We start from the raw sequence: 17,787 nt of genomic DNA, 5'->3' as shown, positions 1-17,787 counted from the left end.
AGAAGCTGGAGGACTGTTTTATATTAAACCACCAAAATTATTGACTGTAGGTAATTAAAAAAAAGCTTCTATTATTCTTGGATGTATTGCATTTTGACCTGTTTATGTTATCTTATGAGTGAACCAAATTTCATTATATATAAAATAAGTAATAATCCTTGTATTTTAAATAAAAGTAGTTGACTTTGGTATTTCGCTTTTATTTATAAAAAATATAAATATCCTAATATATACACTTATTAATTACTTATCATAATTTTTGTAATTCAAAAGTTCCTCCACATTACTTTCAGCTTGTTTATAACTCGTTTCTAGATCTTTTGGTGCTGATACATCTCCATTAAGAATATCATAAGATATTTGTATGCAACCCATAATTTCTTTTTTGAGATTCTGGAAATGTAAAAATTATATTTAAAATCAAACAAAATACAGAATTATATTATTACTTAATTAAGATGTGAGCTCCTTAGCATTATATCATGAAAGAAGTCAAAGTTTAAGAAAAATGGATGTACATATATTATCGGTCTCCGTCACGGGCCCGAATGTGAAACGCCCGAAAACGCAAATATCGGAAGGCAAAGATCGAAAATCAAAAGATCTTAAGTTGAAAGATAAAAACAAAAGTATGTACGTGAGTATGTACCGTTTACCATGCATCCTTTTTTTTATCTTTCGACTTAAGATCTTTCGATTTTCGATCTTTGCCTTCCGATATTTGCGTTTTCGGGCGTTTCACATTCGGGCCGGTGACGGAGACCGATAACATATGTACATCCATTTTTCTTAAACTTACCAATATTTCCTGTGATGTCAGCTCCAAGTCAGCATTGCGAAGACGACGCAGCTTCTCTAGGAGGCAGTGGTGGAGGCGTAGATGCAGACGGGCGACTAGCGGGGTTGACCGCAGCCGGAGGGTTGTGCACGTTGCCAGGAGTCCTCTGCACAGTTCCTCTGCGCGACGAAGCCAAGTTGCACTCAACTCTAAAAAACAAAAAGTATTTCATTAATAAAGTAAAAAACACATAATCATCATGTCTGAAATTATTTTCCAAACTCAATTGTTAACTTGAGCTAGATATATCAATAAACTATATAACTATGAAAGTTGTATCTTGTTTTTAAACATGGATTAGCTAAATTTTTCTAGTATTTTTCCAACTAATATCTATCTACAGATCTGTCTATTATACATTATATTATACAGCGAGCAACATGGCTCGGAGGTTGCGTTTATGTTTAGCACCGAAAGATTACTGGGTTCGATCCCCTGCCAATCTTTAATACTGCTGGTTAGACTTGGATATTTGTGACTCCAAGTCGATCGTTTCTTATCAGAGTTTGCCAATTTATCTGATTTTCATTGTTGAAACGGTTCCTCAAATTGGCAAAAATCATCCTACCTGCTGCTACAAATATCTGAATTTGATTTATGCACAATATGTAAAAATGTATGTAAAAGTCTAAATCCATAGATCAATGGATTAATTAATTAATAAATTGTTAATTTCGTTTTATTCAGCCTCTTGAAATACAGTGATTTATGTAATAAAATGCTGTAATTAATTGTCTAGAAAGGCGCATTGGGGTCTACCTGTCAGGCCTTCCTGGTATACATATATCTATGTATATCTCAAAATAAAATATATACACTAGTAATAGTGTAGTCTCTGCACTCGAGGTTGAAATCTTTCATTTAGATTTGTATGTACCTTACGAACTACATAGAGTGTTTGTATAAAGTAAAAAAATAGATGTGTATATATTTATTGATAAAGAAAACAAAAAATGTATTTAATATAAAAATTAAAATAATTTAAAAGGTCAAAATAAAAAAAAATACTACTTCCGGTTTAGGAATTCTGACCAAAAACTTGTCAGCTCTAAGTTAGTACAAAAATAAAACAAATATAAATTTTCAACATGATACGTTGAGGGGTGTGGACAGAATCGTGGTCACAACATTTTTGACCTTACTAAGAGGAAAAAAATAAATAAATTGGAGTACTTCGGCCTGTGTACACACACTTACACAGACACAATTTTTTTCTAGATCATTAAAACGTGATCAGTAATCGATTCTGAGTTCGAATCAGTCAAAATCTCGAGTTCGAATTTTCGCATGATCACAAAACTTCATATTTTGTTACTAAGTACATAGATAAAGTATGTAGTATGTAAATGTAGAGAGAAGAATATGTAGGTAGACGAATAGATTCAGTATCTAAATGGTACCCAAGAGAATGCAGAAGAAAACAAGGGAAAACTAGTGGTCAGTGGACGGTTAAGCTACAGAAAATATCTAGAACAAGATTAGATGCAAGGTTCACAAGAGAGATAGAACTGGAAGGGAACTTTCATCAAGTAGTAAGTGGTGAAAGGTTTATAACGATGATGATGAAATAAAAAATAAGTACATACATACATATATAACTTCCTGCCACATACATATAATGTTTTAAATTGTACTGTTTGTATAATTATAGGATATTAAATCATACATATTAACTAAATCACAGAGTATAATTTTCACTAATTCATTGTGTATGTACCAAAGAGTGCTGACGCAAAAAAGGGGACAAATCAACACTGAATGCCCCAAACCAAACTAGTTTACCTTAGCAACATCAACAAAGGTTAATCACATTTGAATATTTATGATAATATTTATCACCATCGCGTCAAAACATTGTAGATTTACAATATGGACTCGGCACACGCATAAAATGTAGTGAACAAACATGAACGACTTTCTATGAAAGGTCAAGACGGTGTATGCAGACGCTGCGCGTGTGCATATATAATATGTAAACATTTGCAAGGTGCAGAAAGCGCATCGATCGGAATGACTTTTTGCCAAATACGCAAATGCCAGGGTAAGTCCATAAAATGCGGACTCTTGGGCTAAATTTGTCACGCACATGTCCCGTAGAATTCGTTCACCTTTCGACCATCCTGACTATCGACCTGTCTCATCGGAAAGATCCTAGAGGTGAATCACCCGATTTGGTGAGATGCCAAATAAATGTTTTCTAGGTTGAATATTTTATTTAATTTCACAATCCATCTGCACACTATCACCACCAATATATATACTACATGTACTTTTTTTTTAATTCAATTTTTTTTAAACATTTGCAGATCTTACATACCAGGGACCCGAACCGGAACCGAACCGAAAACCGGAAAAACCGTCATATTTTCCGGAACGAAAACCGAAACCGAACCGATTTTTTTCTTGACTTTTTTATATACTTTGGGAATGAGAGAATTAATGGACAAACATAGAGGAATGTATATTAAAAATATGTTTTTGAAAAATATAATATCGATATCAAACGAATCTACTCTGTTACAACAGATAATGGAGCTAATTTAAAATAATCCACGATGAAATTGCAAAGCAATTGACGTTGAGTGATTTTCACGTTGAGTGATTGGATTCAATCAAAATCGAAATTACAAAACTTATAAAATAGATACACCAATACCTGTAAAAGGTAACTCTGGTTGTCGCACTTTTATTCCTAAAAGCAGAGCCCGATGAAAAGTTGTTAAGTTTAGAGAAAGTCTGAATAAAAAAAATGTATTTTGTCTACATCAGAATCTGTCCTATCTACATATCTGTATTCCGCAGTGCCCCAGAGGCAAGCTGCACACATTTTAAATACGTTTAATAATTTATGACATTTAATTATGATCACAATAAGTTATAGCCAAAATCCGTATAAAAAGGGGTATAGACTGTGTGGGTATATTTACATTAACTTGCTAATATTTAAATACAAGAGAACCGAAAACCGAAAACCGAAAACCGGAACTGAACCGATTTTTTTTTTGCCGAACCGGAACGAAAAAAATAACGGTTCGGGTCCCTGTTACATACAAAAGTGTTACGTACGCTGCGGATTAAGCGAATAGAATCCCAGAGACTGTGTGACCGTTCAAGGATTATCTGTTAACGGATATCTGTTCACGGATTAACTAAGTGCATACCGTGCGACCGGTATAAGTGGTTTCAAGGATTAGCGACAGGCTAAGTGCAAGTAAGCTAAACAATGATTGCACTTCTCATACCGTGGGAATACATATCCGAATAGGTGACTATACAGTAGGTAAACAGATTAGACGTCCTGAGAGATCTACCCCTTATAAGGCGATGGACTGAGCACTGCCAGTGCGTGTATCTCCTTAATCATCAATAAATGCTGTGAAACGACTGTTGGCCTTTTACTTGGATCCTCCACCCACCCCTACGCAACAATAGATATTCTCAATCACTGGTGGCTTTATGTAGATCTTCATGAAGTTTAAAGATGTCATGATCATTCGAATGTTTAGCACCAGTGATTGATATCCGATATCCTTTCTCGCATAGCGATAATCAAAGTATTTCAAAGCAATACAAAATCACAATAAATTTAAAAACAGCCGACTATTGATTCCAATAGTCGCTTTTGGCAAAGCAATACTGGATTTTGAATTAAAGACTACAAACGCTAAAAATCTGTAAAAATTGCCCATTTTTACTAAGGCTCATATCTCTCAAACGAGATATGAGCATTTAAAAAAGCCAAACAAAAATCATTGTCATATTCGAATTTAGTGGGTCAAACTTAGTAAAAATTGATTGCCAGTTTTTAATTTGACCACGTTTATACGAATTGGTTTTCTATCTCAACATTTTTTTTGAATCTCTTTCTATGCGGTAAATGACTTTTTTAAGACTTTGGATATACAAATTTACCATCATTATCATCATCATCATCTTCAGCCATTCACCACCTACTTCTAGATGAAAGCCTATCCAACAAGCAACACGCTTCCATTCGTCTCTGTTTTGCTGAACTCTCATCCATTTCACCGCACACATTTTTCTACACACATCCACCCATCCTCTTTGCGGCCTTCCTTTTACCCGTTTACATTCTCTCGGGTGCCATTCCAGCACTTGATTTGTCCACCTTTCGTCCATTCTTCCATCCACGTGACCCGCCAATTGCCAATTCAATCTATTCACTCTCTCCAATATATCAACTACCCTTATCATACATACATGTTGGAATTTTATATTGATTCTCGTAAATAACAATAATAAAAGAAACTATTATTAATTTTCCGGTGTGGTCACGAAACGAACGAGACAATAAAATTATATCATCGATCAATATTTGTTAAACAATAACTATGTATGTTAATTCTACATTTAATCCCAATGGGTGAATCCACTTTTTATGTTGAAAGTTATGTATAATATGTTATGTATAATAAGTATCCTAAGGTTTAATCTAGTATGTGTCTGTCAATGCTGAGATTAAATTTTATAAATTCTTCAATGCAAATTCCGCGTGAAAAATATTGCTTAACACATTTCACGCAGAATCGCTCGCGCCAATAATGCTTCGTCGCGACCCCAACATCGCCGATACATTGCAATAAAAGTGGTTGCCAATATTCCAAGAGTATGAAGCACGATTAATAACCGAACACTTAAGAATCGATTGGTACCACTTTGCGCAATTTATTTCAGTAACGATCGTTCTCAGAATCCAGGGTTACATGCCTATAGAACGATTACATTATTATTATAGACGGCGAATAAAACCATAACATACTCGATTTAATGCATATTAATATGTATTTTCGAATTGATAACCGAAAAGATCTCACAGACGTGTCTTTAAATGCATTTGAAGTACCTTACTAAACTTTAACTCTTAGCTTATGTGCATATGTACATATGTACATATACCAATTGTTAGTGTCTGGCAAGAAAGAGATTACATGCAATGAATACTTTGAAGAATAACAAGGATATTTATATACTAGTGTTGTGCGCGATGAAATATCATCACATGGGTTATGGCACATTAAGCTATTAATTAAAAATAAATTGAAAGAAATATGTCGGTCCTGTGTTCAATCCGCACGCGATCATATTTTTTTCAAATACTTTTTAAATATATTTAATTTAATATTTATATTTAATTGTATACTATCAAAAAAAATGGTAAAAACTACCCACCTACCTACATATAAACAATAGAAAATTATATAATTAATTAATTAATTAAATAAATTTTCAATAGATAGCACTAAATGCATAAGAGGAAACGTTGGTAGCAAACAGTGTATATATACATATATAGAATATTTTTGGTGATCTGTTATTATGTTCGTTTGTTTTGTTGGCGGTGTTTTAGCTGTGACGACTATTATAGTACGGCGAGAGTTATCGCACACAGACATACACAGACACACAAAATATCGCTATTATATATATATATATATATATATATATATATATATATATATATATATATATATATATATTTATATATATATATATATATATATATATATATATATATATATATATATATATATATATAATGATGTAAGTCTACTTAATTATCACAATTTGTCAGAATATAAAAAATCTCAAGACAAGCACACGACACAAATAACGAGTAGATCAAATTAGCACGCTAATAAAGTACGGTAAGAATGCAAGTTAGGAATGCAGGGGTATTAAGTATTAAGAAGATTCGCTTGTTTTAATTATTTATTTACATTTTTTTTTATTCAAACTAACCTGGTCGCTTAGTTATGACTTTTAGCCTGAATCACTTAAAATTGAAATTTCAGATTGCCTTACACAATCTATAGTTTCTATCTACTATCTTTCGATCTAACTTGCTTCATTACTTGCACCATGATAGACATATACGTATATGAATTTATAGTGTTAACGAGTTCTTACAAAGGTATAAAAAAATAATATTTAAATATTTGTGACTAGATAAAAAAGAAAATCGCGTGAAAAAGTTTCAATCCAACCTATTTAACTAATTAGGAGATAATTGAACCCAAAGAAATATGAAAAAGAGTAGACACATAAGAGAGGTTTTGGTCGAAGGACAAAGGTGAAGAAAATAATATGTGGTTGATTTGCTTCTTCACCTTCATTGCCTTTCTTTTTCTTTTTTACTTTATCTGTTTCTTTTCTTTTTTTTAAATCTTGATGTTTTTGTTATTTTACTTTTTTTATATCACCATGTGGTGCTCACTGTAAATGGAATATTATATTTTTATTTGTGTTTATTATTATTTTTTGTCCCACTATACAACTTTCTTTTTATATATTATTCTGTATGTGTAGTATGTGTGCCTATTTAAATAAATTCAAAACTAAAAATTAAAAAAAAACAAGGTGACGATAAACATTTAATTAACCGATTCTAAGTTACATTGGATCAATGTAACTTGGACCATGAAAATGTGATCACTGATCGATTCTGAGTTAAAATCAGTCAAAATGATATGGCTTTATATGTGAAATGTGTATTTGATTATTAAAAACCAAAATCGAATATATTAAATCAACAGCCACATCAAATAATAAATATGTACTTTACTACTACATATGTACATTACAAAAAAAATTAAGTAAATATTAATCCAACACTCAAAATATATCAAAAACCTTCAGCAAACATTTCCACATTTAACATTAACACGAAAGACTTCAATCCAAGAATTACAAAACGTTTACATAAAACAAAAACGTGACGATAAAATATTAAATTTTACACAATATACGAATGCAAAACAATGCCTGAATACGACAACGATAGACAAACAGATCAAACGGATCGGACACATTCTTTGTCTGGCTCGAGACCAAAGATTCGCGATATAGACATGCGCATATATTATATGTCAAGAGCACGCACGAGCAATGTAAAATCAGGACTTCCGATCGATCCAGATATTCGAAACACTTTGGCAATACAAGATGCACTTTGCAAAAGATAGAAGATATGCAATGTCAGAACGTACGAGCAAGTTTCTGGTCCACCGAACCACCTGCTGACGACCGAGAGCCGGCCGACCTTGCTGGTCGCTCCCATGACACTGGCTGCGTCTGACGATCAGATCCTGACTGCAAGGAGACACTGCACCTTCGTAGGCGTCGAACTCGGGCTGCCACATCGCAGCCACTTCACAAAGGAAACGACCCGTGATTCATTCCGTCGACTAACAAAGGCCTATTAGTGGATTTGTTGCGTACAAACATTCTGCTAGTTATGTACATATTGTCGACCGTCAAAATATAAGGAAGTAGTGTGTAAAGAATTGAAAGTGAAAGATTTTAGTTGCTCGGCTTCCAATCGAATAACAAACGTGTACTTGACTGTTTTAAAATTTAAAATGAGAAATACAACTATTAACGAATAACCGGTAATGAGTTTTTTAGCCGTTCTGTTACGTCAAAGCAAGAGGCGAGTGCAGCGACGCTCAACATGTATTGCGACTTGCGCAGTTATTACACTTTATTATTACTAGCCTCTTATCAAATTGCTTTCGATTTATTTATTTATAGTTTTGGACCATTGTGGCATTACAGGAAGAACCTAATGTACCACAAACAGAGAAATGTTATAATAATAGAGTTGGCTTTAAGAGGGCTGGACACCAGCGCCTTGTCCATACAAACGTATTACACTTATCCCTTCCTCAATTATGGCACTAGAGAAATTATTTTTTAATATACTATGGATATCCACCATTGGGATGCATCTATCGTTTTATTTTTTTGATTAGTTATTTTTTATCTCAATGAAATGGATTATATTATATAAATTAAAATCAAGATATTGAGTGAGATACCGCAATGGAAATATAGAAAAATGTCAGCTTTATCAATGAGTTAATTTAAGACTTACATAGATATACTTTGGCATAAATGTATTTTTAGTGATTTTTTTTTACAATGAGATTAATTTCAAATATTAAGAGGGCTGGACAGCAGCGCCTTGTCCATACAAACGTATTACACTTCTCCCTTCCTCAATTATGGCACTAGAGAAATTATTTTTTAATATGCTATGGATATCCAGCATTGGATATATATCGTTTATATCTATCGTTTTATATATATCTATCGTTTTATATATATTTATTATTTATTATTTTATATATATTTATTATTATTTATTATTTTATATATATTTATTATTTTATATATATTTATTGATATATATCTATCGTTTTATTTTTTTGATTAGTTATTATTTATAGGAGCTAGTAGCCGCCAAACATCTATAAAATCGCCTCTTTTTTACACCCACGAAAAGAGTCCAGCGTGCTTATTTAACGGTCGATTTTAAAAAAAAATACGCACATAGTTGCACAGAAAATATCTTTCTCATACCGATGATGAATTTTTTTTTTAAATTGGTCCAGTTTTGGAGGAGAAAATAGGAGAATACGAAACCTCGATTTTGTCGATTTAAAATACGTATTATCTGGTCGAAGCGAAACTGTCGCATTCACTCAATATATACATACATTCACTCAATATATACATCGAAGAAAGGAACGGCAATAAAATTAAGGTTTCGGGTGTACAGCCCTCTTAAGGTCTGACCGCACTATACGACAACCGAACGATCCGATACTTCACAACAGTGTGCAACAATATTAGGTAAACCACACTTGAACGACAACGATGCGACACTCAGCAGGAAATTGTGTCAATCATTCGTTCGGTACCTCGGAGCAAAATGATGATGGATGAAAAGGACGCTATTATAGTATCTTTGATATGCGAGGAAGAAGAACAATCGGGGAAAACCAAAGTGCGACTGTCGCGCAGTGCGTTATGTCTCATACAATTTCATACAAACAATATTTGGTCGCGTACTGTTGTGAAGTGTCGGATCGTTCGGTTGTCGCATAGTGCGGTCAGAGCTTTAGGCATTATATTGTTGTCAAGTGACGATTGTCCACAGACAATCCTAAATAATTTTAGCATCAGTTGTATTTGATGCTTAGTGGTCGACGTATGTCCGATAAAAACTTCTGCAATGGGCAAATGCATCGTTAAAAATTTCACGATGCATTCAAAAACACACAATAAAAAACACGGGATACATGGGATAAATGGACCATTTAAGTAACATTAACATCGTATATGAAAGTTTTCATGAAAGCGTCTTGGCGACAGCTAGCATACGCATACGCGTACAATATTGCGTAGTTATGGAAACGGTACGCGTGTATTGAAACAAGAAATGTATTCCAAAGGGCGCTTCTATTATTATAATATTTCTCTGACCACAACGACCTACATACAAAACAAGAGAGAAACAAAAAAAAATAATACATAGAATAAAAAGAAATAAAAGGCAAAAGCAAAAAAAAACGTATGATAAAAAACAAAAGAAAAATATTACATAAAAATGAACATAAGAAAAATCCAATATATAATTTCGAAAGAGACTTTCTAACTATTTACGTATGTAATGTTGGTTGGTAACATCGAAAACAAATCAAAGTTTCTATGACAACGATTCGATATATGTATATATTTTTTTCGATTCAAATAAATTTAATAAAAAAACAAATGATCATATGCATCAACTGCATCAATATTATATCAAGTCAAATCTATCAATTTATACATTTGGCCTTTTTTTCCCCATCGTTTTACATGCTATGCTTTTATTTCACTGATCTATAGTCACTTTAATATTTAATACGCTCAATCATAATAGTCTATATAGGTCACGCTTCCTTCTCATCCATGTATTCATCCATCCAACGTTCAATCCCATTTTTTCTCTACAATAACACACCTTTTCTTATCCTTATTTCACTGTCAATACTACTACTTATCATTTCTATCAGCATAATCACACAACTGACAAAATTTGGAGCATATCCACGGATTTCACGCAAAGTTATACCAAAAAAAAAGCAATACACATACATATGTAGCTTAAGATCAATCTTATTACTTATTTATTAAGACTGAAGTGTCATTATGTAAATAAATATTTTTTTTTTAACACTGCTCGATGGCTAGATATCATCTAGGAAACCGACTTGGGACATGGTAATTGCCACGGTGCGATTTAGCCTTGGCACTTGCCTCAGTAATTGTGTCACCAGAATGAAATCGAACTGCATCCGATTCCAAACTATTTATAAGCACTCTGGTCCACTGATCTAGCACCCTAAATGCGGAAACAATTGGGCCGACAATATGATGCAATATCTATCGACCTAGAACCATCGGCATTTCGCAATCATAAATTAGAAAGAAACGCACAATAGATTGAAGCTAAATACCAAATAGATTGTGATCAATTATATTGAAATGTACGCACGCCACTTTTGCAGCATCGCTGGCCTCGTGTGAATGCTGAATTTGCGGAAATGCGTAGTTCTTTTTTTCATAAACAACTTGGCAATTGCGCGACGGCGGATATACGCAAATGCACACATCATATAAAAAATAAATAAACGTATTATTGTGCTTATTTTTCAGCAATATTATTGTTTTCGCTCGACTAGCGAAACTGGCGAATGTCACGTGCAATAAAAATGCCAAAATTTCTAGGCCGAACGAAGTTATGTTTCCTTTTTGCTCCACTTTCTAATGTACGTACAGTCATATACCCAAATCATGTCAGTCTTAAAATGTCCCCTGATATACTACATATGTACGTAAACTAATGTTTACACATATGTACATAGGTATATAATATCTAAAAGAGTGATATGTAATTTTACCATTTACATAGTTTCCTCTTCCAATTAACTAACCGAGTTGGAATTTATCGGCGTGATTTATTTCTATGATTTATGACGTATTAAATTTTGGCGAATGCTATGCATTTAAATTCAAATTGTGAAATTATTTTATTTTATCGGTGGTTTTACATATTGTGTGGGTGTTCATGTTTCCGTTTTAGACCGCATGAATCAAATGATAACAAACGCCAATCGTAAAGGTCTACCAAAAATATATAACGGAATTCAAACTGCACTGTATGAGCTCATTTATCATTAGAAATGCATGTACATATGTATGCAGGGCCGTGCCGTGCTATGATACAGTGTTGCAGCCGCATCAGGCGGCACCTAAAGGGGGGCGGCATAGGCAGCAAAATCAAAATAAGATTTGAACCATTCAATAATTAAAAATCTTAACGCAACGCTTTCCTGCCGAAACTGAAGTTAGAGCCAGAAGAAAAACGCATCAATTTGATTAAGAAGAAGCTGTCGATGAACCCTTAACAGAGGATAATAAATTTAAAATTAGCTTTTTAAATTACTTTTTCAGAGGATAATAAATTAAATTACCCTTAATTCTCTGAATGAACGATCAGAATAAATAGGAAACTTGAAAACGTAATGCAACATCTTGTGACATATCAACTCTTGCATCTCATTATTCAAGGGAAGATCTGCGAAAGGAGATACCCGGTGGTAAACCTGAGACAATGGTTCAACCAAAGTACCACTGTACTATACAATGACATTTTAAAACTCCAGTATATGGATGACAAAACGCTATAAGATTATTGTACCAGTCTCCAGTCAATACTTTTGGTTAAAATAAATGTAAATGATCTTCTAGAAGAATTACATGATGTACCCCGAATGCTATCATATTCTGTGAAACCTTTGGATGTTTTAAATTATTTGTACGAAAATAACTTAATTACTTTGTATCCGAATACTGTTGTAGCTTTGAGAATTTTACTAATACTCCCTATCTCTGTAGCTAGTGGGGAAATAAATTTTTCTAAATTAAAATTAATAAAAAAAAATACTTAAGAAGTTCAATAAGCCAAACAAAATTTATAAATCTATCATTTACTTATATTGAATCTACAATAGCTGCCACTCTAGATTACACATCCCTTTTATATAACATTACTATACAACGAATTTGCTATAGTAATGTTAGAAGGGTAAATCTGTAGTTGATTGCTATCATTATTGATCGTTTATATCATAATTTAAAAGTAGTTTATATTTTCAAAATAAAAATAGTATTTCTACATATTTGTGCAGTCTTTTTTCAATCACAATAGAAAAAACATTTTTGCATTTCGAAGAATTGCATCATACTGTGAAAATCTACGGCACGGCCCTGTATACATATATGCATGTATCAATTTTGTGCGGCGAAAATCTCCTTGCTTTTGTCGCACAACTTTACTTACGTGTGCGTAAATTTCCGTTTCCAATCTCTCCTCGTTATACTGTGAATACAGCATTCTTCAATATGGGTGCATTGGACTTTGTGTAATATCTTGGCGTTTAATATCCAAGTTTCATATCCATACGTCATAACTGGCAAAACACATTGATCGAAGATCTATTTCTTCAGGCAAGGTAGTATTTTTGACCAAATGCACTCCATCCAAATTTCATACAACTCTTTGTTTCCTTTCTACTACCGGACATGTCTAAATTTTGCCCTAAATACATATAAATGATTACTGACTACATACAAATGTATATGTAGATTGCAATAAATACTGGTGAGCTGACATGTGTCTGAATTGAATATATGGAAAGTTCCTCAAGGGTGAACCATTTTTGAATTCATTGTTAAAATGATGAATATACATATACAACCCAGAAGATTCATTCTTGCTGGCAGTATGCAGCGACAAAAAATATTGCACAAGAATAGATGAGATTTTATTTGATCTGAATCTGGCAAAGGTTGATTATTAGATGAATAGAAATGCATGCGTCTTACAAAACATAACACAGCTTTTATACGTACACGAATACAGTTCCTTGAACCAATTCAGACTATTTTTTTTATCATCTTTAAAAAGCGACATCTATATGTGCGTTTCGACGACGGAATATTTCAAAGAGATTTGTAAATAAACGACACACACCACGCATCGTTTGTACAAATTTTACCGTGACAACTGTCACATTTCATCTAGAAACATCGAGATCATTATATTTCTCAACGACAGCTTTCTGTATTTTTATTCGTCGCCAAATACTTACTTTTTTCGATCTCATTTCCTCTCAAAAATTTTTCTCCTGTATTTATTTTGCGGGAAAAGTTTGGGAAGCTTTATAGCAGCTGAGATAATTTATATAGCACGCTTCACAAATCGATGACTTTAAATTTAACTCTCACATTTCACACAGAAATCGTGAAACTGTCTATTTTTAAATATTAGATCGGTATTTATAGGACGAATACCGCATTTGAACTATCGAGCATGAGCGAACTTGTTATTGCGAAATTTTCAATGGGTGAAATATGTACGATTATATTATATTTTAGACTCGGTGACTCCTTTTTCGAGTAAATCTAATTCAATTTGACATCAAAAGATACTCGTAAATATTACGGTAGATATAAATACATATTTTTGTGTGCTACAATTTATGCTTCGTATGCACTGCAAAGTAAACAAAATTGACGATAAATCGATTGATGCGAATTTTAAACGGCGTGTTTTTGTATAAATAATGCTTTTTTAATATGTACACTGTTCGATATGTTAGAAGTAAAAATAAAATAAAATAAACTTAAATCAAAATTGAGTTGAAGGCGTAGGTCGATACATTGAACAGATACAACCAAAATCTATTTTCAGAAGTGGACAATATTTTCTTCTTTTGACGTACATGAAGTTATGTCTGTTTTTATCTAAATTACTTTGCAGACAATTCTTACATTCTTTCTACCATTTTTTTAAACATAAAATTACATTTAACTACACTATAGTGAATTAACATATCAAAAAGTACTATAAAAGTATGACATAAAAAATCTCTCGTTGATTTAAACACTCGTATGAACACAAAACTCAAAAACCTGTAAACTTCAACAGCATATTCCGAATCAGACATTTATAAATAAAATTAAAATGAAATAAAAGTGAACTTTTCTTATCCAGTGTTATCATGCAAATGAACCCAATGTTAACAACCTAATACTTGTATACAATTTTGAACTTTGATATACCTTGGCATCATTAAATCATGCTTTGCTGTAATCTTAGCCATAACATACATATAAGTATATGTACACACATTTGAAGCATGTTTACTATTTATATAATTAAATTTTATCATTTTAAATGTTTGATCTCTTCAAATATTTATACACATTTTTGTTTATTTTATCTATATATTTATATGAGCCGTTATATTTTAAATTGGCGTAAGTTCACTTTTCTTCATTTCGAGATATATCTTGTGAAACAGTAAATATAATGTTTTACGTTTAACAATATTTAAAAATACTAGTGGCCTGTAATACGTTTATTCTGCTTTTTCGAGATTATGGACATGTTGAATTAAAATAAGTGATAACAATTTTTGAATTAAGTCAAACAGAAATAGTATTTTTGGAAATGAAAATTGGACTTCCACCATTTACAAATATAACGGCTCATACATATGTATCTATAAGTAGAATTATGCCATCATTGTAAATATTTACCATTATAACTTAAAATTAAAATTAAAATTTACTCAATCGATAATTTTTAATACACACGTGTGTTCATAATACTTTATGCGAAGCTCATAACCGTTAATGTTGGCATCGGAACAAGATACAGCAAATTTAACCCAGATAATCTGTTAATAGATATCACGGAAATGCTCACTCATAAAAATACGATATGTCAATAACTTAATTAATAAATAAATAGTGTAAAACTTTTACCGTGCCACTTGTATCCTTCCGTGCTTCCCAGCGCCCAAATGATTCGACACTTCAACTCTAGCACTATGTGATTGGATTCTGGTAGGAATTTTGTGAGATGACCCGTTACGAAATCGTTTATATCATCAGGTGTGTTCATCTCGACGGAACCGATCAGTCTGGCTATGGCCGTCTGGAGACTTCCCACCTGGACAGGTGGGACGTGCAGATCGCAACTGTCACAAACCCAACTACTGGAATAGTTCAGGGGATCGTCTGGAAGCGAAATTCCAGAACACGAACGGTTCAAACATCGCATAGCCGCTAATTTTGTACCAAATTCGGTCCTATCGCAGCATCTGCTACAGTCGCACAAAAAGTGCTTCGTATTCTTCAAGTGGTGCCTCCTAACTGGAGTGCCCCAAAGGAGACCTGTATAAGAAGTGAATATTTCAGCACCTTCTGGTATGTAAGCGCTCGCTATAACGTACATCCTTCCACTGAAGTCAAATGAACTTCTAGTGTTTGGCGAACAAGCGTGATTCAACAGAGCTGAAATTGGAAATAGTCCCCTTAAATTTACACTACGATCTGTCTTTGTCTTTTTGAACATTTCATAAGCATTTGCGTCAAGAGCGCGACAAGCTTGCATCATCAACACCTCTTCTTCATCAGAAATTTCAAAATGTTTCTTTATAAATCGCACTTCAGCTCCATGCTGAGGAGAATCGTGCACTGCCAAACTATTCAAAAAATCCTTTTGTTGATCGTTCAAAACCAATGCACGAATTGGAACGACATTTCTGGCGAATGCGTTAGAATCTATGCAGGAAGTACGTGGTTTCCAAGACCCGATCAGCTCGCACTCGCTTTTGTGTTCAGGTGAATTCTGGCATTCCTCCGAGCAAATAGGCAATCCACAAGTACACGTGTGAAGTGCTTTTATAGAATCGTAACAATTTATGCAACTTATTGTTACGTCTTCGCTGATTCTCGGTCCGCAGATCAGCGAATGATCGACGAAGATCAGCTCTCCGGGGAATATGTCTCGGACGGCGAACAGTCCCCGTCCCTCCACCGGAGAGTTCATCAACGTCAACGTCTCCTGCTGATTGTTCTCTGGCAGCTGCTGCAGATGGTTCTTCATCAGAAAGATTACGGCTTCCAAATTAGACATGTCGATGCCGAGACACGAGTGATAAGACTGAACACAATATGTGGTGTTATCGCCAATGCAAGGCCGCATTCATATTTTTTCATTGTGGTCTATTTATGGGGTCGACCCCAACTGGACGCTACTTAAATGATTTGTACATTATATTATTAAGCAATTTAAATTTTTAATAAAATAAGCATTTTATATTTGAAAGTAAGCCTCTATACCGCTGAGTCGGTGATACAACGGCGACTGCTAAATACAACATCAACAAAATTCGCAACCCAAGATACAGCTACTGCAGAACCAACGCTAACAACAAACGCATACAATCAAAAATGTTTTTGTAAAATTTTGATTACATTCATAAGATAGACATTATTTCATCTCCAAAAAGAAAGCACGGCAGGTATATGTATTTTAGATTATCCGAATGAATTGATGCAGAAGTGAGATACGGATAATCCGAACTATTTTTTATTAGCTGCACTCTTTTATTTAGTATTAAAATACGATGACATACATATTTCTAATGAATAAAATATTTTTATAAATGCAATACGTACTATTTATGATTTTTCTTTAAAGATTATATCAATACGGATTTACCTAAAAGCTATTAAACTGTTATAGTAGGATCTTCATGATTGATTCACTGCAATAAATTGTTAAAGGAAGTCGGTATCCAGAACTCCAGATCTAATATTTAGTTTGTATTTGCTAGTAGGTACATTATTCTAGAACTTTTTTTGCATATGGCTTGCTTAAACTTACTAAAGGGTTCTTATTTAAAAACAAAATTCGAGTAAATTACCTCAGAATCTATAAATTTGATATACACAGTGATTTCCAGATACCCTTTATTCAAAATTAAAGAATTCCAGAAACCCGTTCTTAAATATCATCATAATTAACATTCGTTTGTTGGAACGTGTTTTTGAAGTATTGGTAATGGAATATTTTTGAAAAAAGACAAATTCAAATTAAATAACAGTACGTTCTTTAGTCTTGAAGGAAGATCTAGAATTTGAATGTTCACTTACTCAATTATTCTCCCCTCACACGCATTCCGAAACAGGCCCAATGACAATAGATCATTTTATGATAAACAGAAAATGAGAAACCTATCGAA

General features: G+C 33.2%; 1 protein-coding gene across 1 annotated transcript; it reads right to left on the bottom strand.

Moving 5' to 3' along the window:
- Positions 1–187: 187 nt before the first annotated feature.
- LOC143918310 (SET domain-containing protein SmydA-8-like) lies at positions 188–16,909 on the bottom strand. Its single transcript, XM_077440127.1, has 3 exons — positions 15,521–16,909; positions 800–987; positions 188–393 (listed from the first exon to the last, which is right to left on the bottom strand). Exons 1-3 carry the CDS (start codon positions 16,743–16,745, stop codon positions 244–246), a joined length of 1,563 nt encoding a protein of 520 aa, XP_077296253.1. The 5' UTR covers positions 16,746–16,909; the 3' UTR covers positions 188–243.
- Between the last annotated feature and the right edge of the window lie 878 nt (positions 16,910–17,787).

This window comes from Arctopsyche grandis, chromosome 10, assembly GCF_051622035.1.
Source record: "Arctopsyche grandis isolate Sample6627 chromosome 10, ASM5162203v2, whole genome shotgun sequence".
In the NCBI taxonomy this organism is placed as follows: Eukaryota; Metazoa; Arthropoda; class Insecta; order Trichoptera; family Hydropsychidae; genus Arctopsyche; species Arctopsyche grandis.
This window is presented reverse-complemented; position numbering and strand designations above follow the sequence as displayed.